Consider the following 12,987-nt stretch of genomic DNA (forward strand, 5'->3'; position numbering starts at 1 on the left):
TCTTTAGGGTGTAGTATTCCAAGCCAACAAGAAAAAAGAGGAAGGAAACAAAAACAAAATAAAAGGAAAGCAAAAAAAAAAAAAAAAAAGCTAGGGCAAAAAGATTGGAAGCTAACTGCAAAAGAGTTATTGAAACCATTGCGTCTCAGCGGAGTCGCATGATGTTGAATACAGAGCCTATTGGCTCATAATCTCTTCATTATGAATTAATAAGTGGGCTCTGCCTCAAAGCACAAAGGCCATATATCCAATATGCCTTTGAGAAGGGATTGTTTATCAATGAATCACAGGAAATTATCATGCAATATCTACGCTTCAACTTAAATGAAAATCATGATAGTGATGAAAGTGATGGTATCAATGCGAAGCCAATAAAATAAATAAAATGCTGATGACATAAATGATGATGATCAAGATGCTCACAGCAGCACTGATGGTGATGATGAAGACAGTGATGAAAAGGATAGCCAAAACTCTAGTAACATTAACAACATTATTCATAATTGCAATAAGACTCTATAGCATTGTTATAAATGAAAAGTAGATGTTTGTTAAATTCTTGCAATACTACGTCACAGTTAATATCCATAATGTTCCGTTGTTCTTTTTTTTTTTCTTTTTTTTTCTTTTAACAGATAAAGAACTTCCTTTTTCTTCTGTGGGGGAACCTCTACATGATCACGGGCATATATTTGCATGACCCTCCCCCTTTTAACGGCCCATTTTTTATGACCCCTCCCTTTTCTGAGTCTCAAAAAGTTGTGACTGTTTCCACCCCCCCTCCCCCCTGCTAATTTCTGACAAGTCCCTAAGGCTGTGTAGGGCTTATGTACGGCTATGCACTGTTATGTACGGCTATTCACGGCTATGCACGGCTATGAACGGCTATGTGTGCACGTGGCTATGGACGGCTATGCACGGCCGTGCACAGCTGTTCATTCATCCCTCGCGCACATTTTGAGACAAGTGTAGTGATGGTCAGTTGCTATGGTTACGAAATATGACGTCATAAATAGCCGGTGGTCAAGCCAATTTGGGGTGAAAATACATGTTTTTTCAACTTCTTTCAACAATAAAAGTAAATCTTCTGGCTAAAATCATGCAAAGTGCTTAGTTATATGTTATTGTTCATGTAAAACACAAAATATTACCATTTCTTGCGGTTTTTAACCTGATTTCTAATTCTTGGTAAAATCCAAGATGGCGGCCAAGATGGCGACCATTGTTGGTGACGTCACAGGCCTCCAGCAGCGCCACCACCCCTAAAATATACTTCATCTTGTTGAGAAGATCAAAGGCTTTCCACTAAAGGTAAAATCGCTTCAAAATACCGCAACATATCAAAAATTCCGGGGATTGGTTCTATCCACCCCCCTCTTGTACCACCGTGGAGGTATGAATTTGCGTGTACGTCCGAGGGTTAACAAAAGATTACATAGTGATTTTGGGCCGCCTGTGTGTTGGTAATCAAGGGTTTTCTAAGTGTATGAATGCTGATTATTTTGAAGTCGTTGTGCCGTATAGTTCCACTCTGAGGCAGTTCCAGCTAACTTGATCTGTTGGATGGAAGCGGATGTAGCGTGTGGACAGTGGCGATGGCAAGGGCTGTTCATCGACTGTATTTTTGCCCCCATTTCTGTGAAATTCCTAAGACAAAAATTAAGAAAAAGTAAGATACGATTTAATGATTCAAATGGAGATCTTACAAAAAATTTTGTCCTGTCATGAATAGGTCTAGACCTTTTCCAAGTTCTCTTATATACGTCGGCTTCACCTCGGTGTATTACCCATTGGCACCCTCTTAAAAGGATCAAAAAGCAGATGCAGGGTTAATTTTCGACAGACGTCAGAGGTCCTAAGCACCTTTTTAAGCACCGATCAAATGTTCTATGATGATTACTTCGATTTATATGGGTTTTAAGCAACATGGAAAATATTTCATTGATTCAAAATGGCAGAATCAATTAAGAAGGTGCTTTTTGGTTTAGGCCGTAAAACGTCATAGGATTCTGAATTTTGTGAGGTGAAACCACTGGATAACGGAGCAAGATACACAAAATACAATTAACTGTATTAACACACTTTATTTAACTTTCTTTTCTAATTGTTGTTTAAGGTTATTTACATGCAAAAGAATTCCGACTGAGATTGTCTGAAAAAAAATTGCTTTTCAAGCCAACAGCCCTTGACAAACTGTTTTTTTTTTCTTCTTTGAACGGCGGAGAAAGAAATCAGTAATTCTAATAGGGCAACGTTTTTGCAAAGGCCTCGAAATTCTGCCATATTTGTGCAATTTATAAATTTTTGGCCTTAATTTCGTGCTTTTAACCTTACCGTTTCTGAGCCTCCAATACCAGTATACATAGTCCAGCTGCTTCCATCAGAGGAGTAAGACAATTTGAATTTCGTTACGTATTCGTTGTATGACTGGTGTCCAGTACCCTGGGTAGCAGCACCACATATTTGATATGTTGTTCCCAGATCAATTCGAAGCCAATCTTGACTTCCGGAACTGCTTTGAGCGCACCAGGCACTGTTACTGTAATGAAGTCTACCGTGATGAGCAGGATGACCAGAATACTTTGTTGAAGCAGTCATTTGGTTGTTAAGGATGATATTAGAATCAGCAACACCGATGGGATTATCGAAGCAAGAAACTAAGGGATAAGAAAAGTTTGTATCATCACCTTAGTCGTAGCTAATATATAGCTCTGCCTAATATCTGGTGACTTTAATATTAATCTCTTGAACTACGATAAACATCCTCTGACAGAGGATTTTATTAATACTCTAGGTTCATTCTTTTTAGAACCTCACATACTGAAACCAACTAGAATTACAAGTCATTCTTTTACTCTAATTGATAACATATTCTTTAATTCTATTGAATATCAAACAGTCAGTGGGAATTTATTACATGATCTCACAGACCATTTGCCTAATTTTCTTATCATTGAGAGGTTTGCTTTTTCAAGACATGAAGAGAAAAAATATAAACGAGATTATTCTAGTTATAATGAAGAAGTTTTTATAAATGAATTTAGTTCCATTGACTGGTCTGATTTGTTTCATGGACTCTCAGATACTACTGAAATGTTTGATAAGTTTTATACAAAAGTAAACAATGTTATTAATAGTCATTTACCTTTAAAGCCACTTACTCGAAAGGAATCAAAATTTCAAACAAAGCCCTGGATCACCCCGGGATTAAAAGCATCCATTTTAAATAAAAATAGGTTGTATAGGCGCTACCTGAAGACACGTACATGTTACAGTCATACCAAATTCAAATGCTATCGAAACAAACTAAATCATCTACTTAAACTAAGTAAAACCAATTATTATAAAGAATATTTTGTTATCAACAAGGCAAAAACAAAAGAAATTTGGAAAGGAATAAAGCAACTTATATGTCTCAAGTCCAAAGGTTCCACCTTGCCTAGCAAATTAATTATTAATGAACATGAGATTACAAATCATAAAGTCATTGCTGATCAATTTAATAAATTTTTCTCTAACACTGGAAAAAACTTGGCCTCAGCTGTACCAAAACCAAATCTTGCATTTGATTATTATTTAGATAAACCCCAGGCCTCTAGTTTTTTCTTATCACCTACTAATTCAACTGAGATTGAGAATTTAATTATGTCCCTAAGTTCAACCAAGGCTTGTGGCCCATTTAGTATTTTAACCTCCCTTCTTAAGACTTTAAAAAGTGTTTTATCAGTCCCTCTTCAGCTGCTCTTTAATTGCTCATTCTCTTCTGGTATGGTGCCAGATCAATTTAAAGTAGCCCGAGTAGTTCCAATTCACAAAAAAGGGTCCAGCTGTCTAGTCTCCAACTATAGACCTATTTCCCTGCTTTCTATATTCAATAAATTAATTGAAAAAATAATGTATAATAGAATTATTAGCTATCTTGAGAAATTTTCTATTTTATACAATAATCAGTTTGGTTTTAGATCAAAGCATTCAACCATCCATGCTCTTCTCCTCTTGACCGATAAGATACAGAGATCAATCGATAATGGCACCTATTCTTGTGGCATTTTTTTAGACTTATGTAAAGCATTTGATACTGTCGATTATAAAATTTTATCAACCAAGTTGGAGTATTATGGTATACGAGGTGTTGTAAATGATTGGTTTGCATCATATCTAAGTAACAGAAAACAGTTTGTCTCTTTTTTTGGTACTGATTCTCATTACCAAACTGTTTCATGTGGAGTACCACAGGGGTTAGTGCTTGGCCCACTTCTTTTTCTTTTATATATAAATGATCTGCCTAAATGCTCCAACGTTTTGGATTTTCACCTTTTTGCAGATGATACAAACCTGTTTCTTGACAATACTAACATTCTAAATTTAGAAGCCATCCTAAATGTAGAACTAGATAAGGTGAGCCAGTGGTTATTTGCTAACAAATTATCTCTGAACATTGAAAAAACTAGCTTTGTGGTATTCCATTCTCCGCAAAGACGAATAGCTCATAAGTTGAATCTTAATATCTCCAATATGTCTGTTAAATCTGATAACCAAGTTAAATACCTAGGACTCATTTTTGACTCTAATTTGGACTGGAAACCGTACTTGCACGAATTGAGCAAGAAGATTTCAAGAGGTATTAGGGTACTATCTAAAATTAGACATTATGTAAACGGAAACATACTACTTCAATTATATTATTCACTTATTTACCCCTTCTTCACCTACGGTTTATCAATTTGGGGCAATACTTATAGTTCTACTCTCAGACCTTTGATAATTCTTCAAAAGAAAGCAACGCGTATTATAACTTTTTCGGAACCAGGTGATCACTCTGAGCCTCTTTTTAAGAAATTAAACATTCTTAAATTAACTGATCTTGTTACCCTTCATAATGCACTCCTCATGTATAACTATCACCATAATCTTCTTCCATCTTCCTTTGAAAATTTCATTAAAACGGTAGCATCCATACACTCATACAATACTAGGCTTACTTCTAAATCAACCTATTACCTCAATACTATCAAAACAAACTATGGTAAATTCAACTTTCGCTTTGCGGCTGTAAAGGTTGGAATAACCTTGATAAAAGCATTAAACACCTCCCCCTTAAATCCTTTAAAAACAAAGTCATGTCAAACATCTTACAGTCTTACTGTTCGTGAGTCTTTTTTCTTTTTTTTTTTCTTTTTTTTCCTTTTTCATTTTTTTCCTTTTATCTATTTACTAATTCCTTGTTTGTTCTAGCTTTAGTGCCAACCTACCTCCTATGCCTGAACATTATTTAGCTTTACTCAGCTCGATTAGCTTTTTAGTTATTCCGAGTAAATGTTACCTTTTTTTTTATTAATATATTATATTGTAAATTAAGTTAACTTTTATTTGGTAATAAAGCTTATGTTGTTGTTAGCTAAGACGTCTACTTAAGATGCTAACTTCAAGAACAAAAGTATCGCTTGAAAGATCGAACAGTTTTATTAACCGTCGGTGGTGTATTTGCCACTATCCTGAAAGCAAGCGTTTCAACCAAGCGAGTATAGATAATGTGTTGAAGAAATTCCCACTTTGATCCAAGATACTTAAAATACCCTTTAGTTTCCTACACATAGCTTCTAATTTCACCTGCTGTGGATTGTATTTTTTGCCTTAAGGGGAGCAATTCGTGATGAGAAGGTGACTTGCGTCGAAATTTCGCACAATTGTTTCTGGGATGGTTATACTGAGAATGCCTTGGTCACGAATTGGCCCTAGTGACAGTCCTAGAGATCTTTGCGAAAGTCAACTCGACCCAGTCACCTTCTGGTTTCTATAGTGGCGCAGTGTTATGAACCTCCCCAAAGTGTGGCTCGTTTTCCCCGCGTTCTCGTTACATCGTTTTGTTTTTGTTGCTGTTGTTTGCTTGTTTCTTTTTATTTGTTTTGCTTTCAGAGAACTTTCTCCAAACCTGAGGCTTCAACCACTGTCTAACTAAAAAACAAAAAACAAGTCCAAACTTGACGTGTTTAAGAATATCTAAACTGAATTGTAAAACAAAAATATGAGATAAGCACTTAGACAAGGAGAGTGTTTACAATTGTTGGTCCCTTTTTTCGGGTGATATCTTGCATTTGATGACATTTTACCGGGAATCGACAACGCCTTCCACATTGGTCAACGCTAGATGGTTATCATAGGTAGATTTAGCCTGGGGACTTGAGTCAATCTGAAACGTTAAAAATAATCACGTACGCTCCACTTTTTTCCTCCCGTATTCATTGATAGTGATATTCAATCCATATTTTAACCTTTCGATAATCGCAAGAATGCGAACGGAAAACAAATAAATGAAAACGTCACTTTTGTGTGTGTGTTTTTTGCTGAATTACTTTCTCAAAAAAGGTTATCCACGGATGATTGAAATGAACACCGATAAAGGTCATAGTCGTTATTCTTAAATCAAGTTTGTTAGTTTGTTTGTTTTTATCATGACTGTGTTGTACTTTCGTCGATATCTATGGATGGTCACAAAGACAAACTATGTAATCTCGTCATTGATTTCTATTTCCTGAACTATTTATAAATTAATTTTGCTCAAGTTTTGCTGCGAAATGATGACCAGTGAAGTAAGGAACTGTTCGTTATCCTCACAACAACCTTTTAGATCAAAAGCTTAGGATAGGGGCTGGTTTTAGCCTGTTCCAGGCTCTAAGATAGTGGGGGAAACGGATCGGAAAAAAGCGCGAAAAACCGCTTCTTGCTAGTTATTTTGTTTTTAACCTACCCTCGCATGTTCTTCCATCCCCTGTAAATCCTGGTTGACATTCACACTGAAAGGATCCCTCCACATTAGTACAAATGCCATTTGAAGAGCAGTCGTGAGTCTGTGTTGTACATTCATCGATATCTAGTAATAAATGGAAGCTACACGATATATATCATTATGGATTTTTTTATTTTTTTATTTTTTTCCGTTACGTTTGATATTCGCTAATGCTTGATTACACTTTTTTCCTTCCGTATTCATGGATAGTGATATTCAATCCATATTTTAACCTTTCGATAATCGCAAGAATGCGAACGGAAAACATATATATGAAAACGTCACTTTTGTGTGTGTGTTTTTTGCTGAATTACTTTCTCAAAAAAGGTTATCCATGGATGATTGAAATAAACACCGATAAAGGCCATAGTCGTTATTCTTAAATCAAGTTTGTTAGTTTGTTTGTTTTTTTCATGAATCACAAAGACAAATTATGTGATCTCGTCATTGATTTCTATTTCCTGAACTATTTATAAATTAATTTTGCTCACGTTTTGCTGCGAAATGATGACCACTTTAAAGCTTCTCCGGGACATCCCATCCGGGAGCTTCACAGAGAGCGACTTGAGGAAAATAGGAGCTATTACTGACAAGGTTTGGTGACTGAGTAGAGCATACAAGTGTAGCCCATGTCGAGGTGTCAGGGGGTTTGCTTTTGTTTGTCTCTGTATCTTGCTAAGCTTTTATCATTAAATTTGTACAAGATCTTGTGATCACAATTCTGTGTTTTCGCCCATTCAGCAAGCACGCTATATTGATGTCAGCATTAGCGAGTTTCAGAAACATGCCTTTGAAAATTTTCAGCTCGCGTGATGTTTCTTGATATTTCTTTTACCATTTTATGGAGATGTAAACTGAAGTCACCGCAAAATGGAAACTTAAAAAAGCGTATAATCCATTTATCTCGAAACATAACACACATGACTCATACGACCTTTATTTTCGTAAAGGTGTTTTGAATACGAACGAACACAGTCAACGTGAGGGGCAAAAACAGCATTAATATAAATGAACCATAGGATTTTAACTAATGTAATGGTCAATTATTGTGCATTGAGATGAATCGCTTGAAATGAGAGACTTCGCTTGAAGATGTGATCAGAAGTAAACAAAGGCATAATAGTGCGTCACGTTCAGTCTTTTTAATATCCAAGGAGTCACTGTGAATAGTGTTTCCATATTGTTTAGCTGGCACAAAAACTTCGGACGAGTTTATAAAGCGGCATAGTTATCTTCCATGAAGAAAAGTTAGTCTTGGGTGAGACAAACAGAACTGGAGCGAATATTTAACTCACATCGGTATCAGGTAAAAAATATGTTATCGATCGTTTCACCTATTTACATTGTTTGAAGTGCGTGCTGGTGAACGCAACATGCGAGCGAGAAATCTTTAAACTTTATAGGCTCTCAAAATGCAAAGAATTTTATTCCTTTAAGTTAGAGAAAAATACCATGAGGAAAATCTTAAAACTGAATATTTTTCATCTTGTGGAAAAAATAGTGCGTTTTCATGTAGACTGTGGACCGCAAATTAGGATCGCACTTTTCACAAACATGCGAATTCTGAAGTTCAGAACCCAACCGACGATTGCGTTTTTCGCTGCTGTCAATCATCTTAACGGACCTCTTAGGAAGCAAAACTTTACTTCACGGGTTCAAAAGGTCATGGTTTGTGATTTGTGGATTTCGATCCGTTTTGTGTGTTTCTCTGTTTCAAGGTTCGTTGCTTGTGATCGTAATTATGATTGACGGCAGCGATAAACACAATTGTGAAGGTGGCTTTTGAACTTTAGAGTTCGCATGTTTGTGAAAAGCGCAGTAAAGTCTCCGTGCAGTCAGTGAGGCCCCTGGATCAGGCGGGATCAATGGGCAGTTAACTGTCTGTTTTAGTATACTTCTGGTTTTCATACAATACAATATTTCTGTCTAGCGTAAATCAGCTCAGTCTGTCGCATTTTATGCTCGTAGAAGGACAACAATTTTTGGAATTTCCGGTTACGTCAAATTAGTCACGTTATACTGTCACGCTATATTTTGGGACAAAGAGGGATTGGGGGAGGGGTGCGTGGAAATAATGCAAATTGTTTCCTGTTTAGAATTAATGGCTAACTTGTTTATTTTTATTCATAATTGTGGAATAAAAAGTTATTATACAGCCCCCACTTAAAAATTGTACTCTTTTTTTGGTTACGAAAGTCTTTCAAAAGGGTACAATGTTCTGAATGAGTTTATGTTTCAGTCTCACATGAGATTCTGTTGCATGCTATGGTTGCCGACAAGGTTTTATGGTAGCCTGAGTGTGTATAGCCGCCCCCCTCCCCACCCCCCCACCCCCCCTCAGAAAAAATAGCCCCTTTGCAGCCCAGGTAAAAATCGCCTATCCTTAAATCAAGTTTGTTAGTTTGTTTGTTTTTTTCGTGACTGTGTTGTACATTCGTCGATATCTATGGATGGTCACAAAGATAAACTATGTGATCTCGTCATTGATTTCTATTTCCTGAACTGTTTACGAATTAATTTTGCTCAAGTTGTGCTTCGAAATGATGACCAGTGAAGTAAGGAACTGTTCGTTATCCTCACAACAACCTTTTAGATCAAAAGCTTAGGATAGGGGCTGGTTTTAGCCTGTTCCAGGCTCTAAGATAGTGAAGGAAACGGATCGAAAAAAAAGCGCGAAAAACCGCTTCTCGCTAGTTATTTTGTTTTTAACCTACCCTCGCATGTTTTTCCATCCCCTGAAAATCCTGGTTGACATTCACACTGAAAGGATCCCTCCACATTAGTACAAATGCCATTTGAAGAGCAGTCGTGAGTCTGTGTTGTACATTCATCGATATCTAGTAATAAATGGAAGGTACACCATATATAACAATTATTCACCGAAGTGGAGGTGGCTAGTCTTGGTATTTACCGAACTGCGAAGCAGTGAGGTAAATATCAACGACTAGCCACCGACACTGAGATTTTGCTCAAGTTTTGCTGCGAAATGATAACCAGTGAAGTAAGGAACTGTTCGTTATCCTCACAACAACCTTTTAGATCAAAAGCTTAGGATAGGGGCTGGTTTTAGCCTGTTCCAGGCTCTAAGATAATGGGGGAAACGGATCGAAAAAAAATCGCGAAAAACCGCTTCTCGCTAGTTATTTTGTTTTTAACCTACCCTCGCATGTTCTTCCATCCCCTGTAAATCCTGGTTGACATTCACACTGAAAGGATCCCTCCACATTAGTACAAATGCCATTTGAAGAGCAGTCGTGAGTCTGTGTTGTACATTCATCGATATCTAGTAATAAATGGAAGCTACACCATATATAACAATTATTCACCGAAGTGGAGGTGGCTAGTCTTGGTATTTACCGAACTGCGAAGCAGTGAGGTAAATATCAACGACTAGCCACCGACACTGAGATTTTGCTCAAGTTTTGCTGCGAAATGATAACCAGTGAAGTAAGGAACTGTTCGTTATCCTCACAACAACCTTTTAGATCAAAAGCTTAGGATAGGGGCTGGTTTTAGCCTGTTCCAGGCTCTAAGATAGTGGGGGAAACGGATCGAAAAAAAAGCGCGAAAAACCGCTTCTCGCTAGTTATTTTGTTTTTAACCTACCCTCGCATGTTCTTCCATCCCCTGTAAATCCTGGTTGACATTCACACTGAAAGGATCCCTCCACATTAGTACAAATGCCATTTGAAGAGCAGTCGTGAGTCTGTGTTGTACATTCATCGATATCTAGTAATAAATGGAAGCTACACCATATATAACAATTATTCACCGAAGTGGAGGTGGCTAGTCTTGGTATTTACCGAACTGCGAAGCAGTGAGGTAAATATCAACGACTAGCCACCGACACTGAGATTTTGCTCAAGTTTTGCTGCGAAATGATAACCAGTGAAGTAAGGAACTGTTCGTTATCCTCACAACAACCTTTTAGATCAAAAGCTTAGGATAGGGGCTGGTTTTAGCCTGTTCCAGGCTCTAAGATAGTGGGGGAAACGGATCGAAAAAAAATCGCGAAAAACCGCTTCTCGCTAGTTATTTTGTTTTTAACCTACCCTCGCATGTTCTTCCATCCCCTGTAAATCCTGGTTGACATTCACACTGAAAGGATCCCTCCACATTAGTGCAAATGCCATTTGAAGAGCAGTCGTGAGTCTGTGTTGTACATTCATCGATATCTAGTAATAAATGGAAGCTACACCATATATAACAATTATTCACCGAAGTGGAGGTGGCTAGTCTTGGTATTTACCGAACTGCGAAGCAGTGAGGTAAATATCAACGACTAGCCACCGACACTGAGATTTTGCTCAAGTTTTGCTGCGAAATGATAACCAGTGAAGTAAGGAACTGTTCGTTATCCTCACAACAACCTTTTAGATCAAAAGCTTAGGATAGGGGCTGGTTTTAGCCTGTTCCAGGCTCTAAGATAGTTGGGAAGACGGATCGAAAAAAAAGCGCGAAAAACCGCTTGTCGCTAGATATTTTGTTTTCAACCTACCCTCGCATGTTCTTCCATCCCCTGTAAATCCTGGTTGACATTCACACTGAAAGGATCCCTCCACATTAGTACAAATGCCATTTGAAGAGCAGTCGTGAGTCTGTGTTGTACATTCATCGATATCTAGTAATAAATGGAAGCTACACGATATATATCATTATGGATTTTTTTATTTTTTTATTTTTTTCGTTACGTTTGATATTCGCTAATGCTTGATTACACTTTTTTCCTTCCGTATTCATGGATAGTGATATTCAATCCATATTTTAACCTTTCGATAATCGCAAGAATGCGAACGGAAAACATATATATGAAAACGTCACTTTTGTGTGTGTGTTTTTTGCTGAATTACTTTCTCAAAAAAGGTTATCCACGGATGATTGAAATGAACACCGATAAAGGTCATAGTAGTTATTCTTAAATCAAGTTTGTTAGTTTGTTTGTTTTTTTAATGACTGTGTTGTACATTCGTCGATATCTATGGATGGTCACAAAGACAAACTATGTGATCTCGTCATTGATTTCTATTTCCTGAACTATTTATAAATTAATTTTGCTCAAGTTTTGCTGCGAAATGATGACCAGTGAAGTAAGGAACTGTTCGTTATCCTCACAACAACCTTTTAGATCAAAAGCTTAGGATAGGGGCTGGTTTTAGCCTGTTCCAGGCTCTAAGATAGTGGGGAAAACGGATCGAAAAAAAGCGCGAAAAACCGCTTATCGCTAGTTATTTTGTTTTTGTCCTATCCTCGCATGTTTTTCCATCTCCTTTAAATCCTGGTTGACATTCACACTGAAAGGATCCCTCCACATTAGTGCAAATGCCATTTAAAGAGCAGTCGTGAGTCTGTGTTGTACATTCATCGATATCTGGTAATAAATGGAAGCTACACGATATATATATCATTATGGATTTTTTTTTTTTTTTTTTCTGTCAAGTTTGATATTCGCAAATGCTTGATAACATTTTTTTTTAGATTGTACCCTACATATGCAAACAGAAGCCCAAAGTCTTACCTAATTCACATTTATTACCATGGTAACCTGTGATACAAACACATCGGTATCCTTGTTCGCTAAATCCTGTTTGACAGGTTGCGCCGTTGAAACAAGGACTACTTAGACAGGGTTTCTGAACAAAAAAAAATAGAAAAATTAAATTAAGCTGATAAATAATAATAATCATAATAATAAATAAATAAATAAATAATCATAATCATAATCATAATCAGATGAAATCTCCAAATGAAATATGTTCAACAATATCAAGCTTACACGAAATACTGCACGATATATACATCCATCTCGAGCTTCCATATCATTTGACGGGGCTTGAAGGTGTGTGATATTATTAAGTTCACAAAGTGATGGACCATAGTTGTATGATACACAGTTTGGCTCCAAGTAGCACTGTAACTCGCAGCCATCGATTCCAATGTCTTGAGAACGTTTAATCACGTGATTTCTTAGAACTTTATTTTCCATTTGCTCTTTAAACTGAATTTGTCGACAGTAATCTGGAACAAAAAAAGCCATATTTTAAAGCGAGACGTATGATCCATATGAAGGCGCGTTTATTTATTCACAATATTTCTCCAAATTTGGAAGATACTTGGCGGCATTCGATAAAATGACATCAATAGTTTCGAACAGGGGACGGCAACCAATAAGTCCTGGGGAAGGTTGAATTAGTTTACTTCAG

The 12,987-nt window shown here is 36.9% G+C and overlaps 1 protein-coding gene across 1 annotated transcript; it reads right to left on the bottom strand.

Moving 5' to 3' along the window:
- Nucleotides 1–1,497: 1,497 nt before the first annotated feature.
- On the bottom strand, nt 1,498–10,401 carry LOC140925880 (lactadherin-like). Its single transcript, XM_073375722.1, has 5 exons — nt 10,394–10,401; nt 9,502–9,686; nt 6,749–6,871; nt 2,335–2,657; nt 1,498–1,647 (listed from the first exon to the last, which is right to left on the bottom strand). Exons 1-5 carry the CDS (start codon nt 10,399–10,401, stop codon nt 1,498–1,500), a joined length of 789 nt encoding a protein of 262 aa, XP_073231823.1.
- Nucleotides 10,402–12,987: the final 2,586 nt, after the last annotated feature.

Source organism: Porites lutea, chromosome 2 (genome assembly GCF_958299795.1).
Source record: "Porites lutea chromosome 2, jaPorLute2.1, whole genome shotgun sequence".
NCBI classification, from domain to species: domain Eukaryota; kingdom Metazoa; phylum Cnidaria; class Anthozoa; order Scleractinia; family Poritidae; genus Porites; species Porites lutea.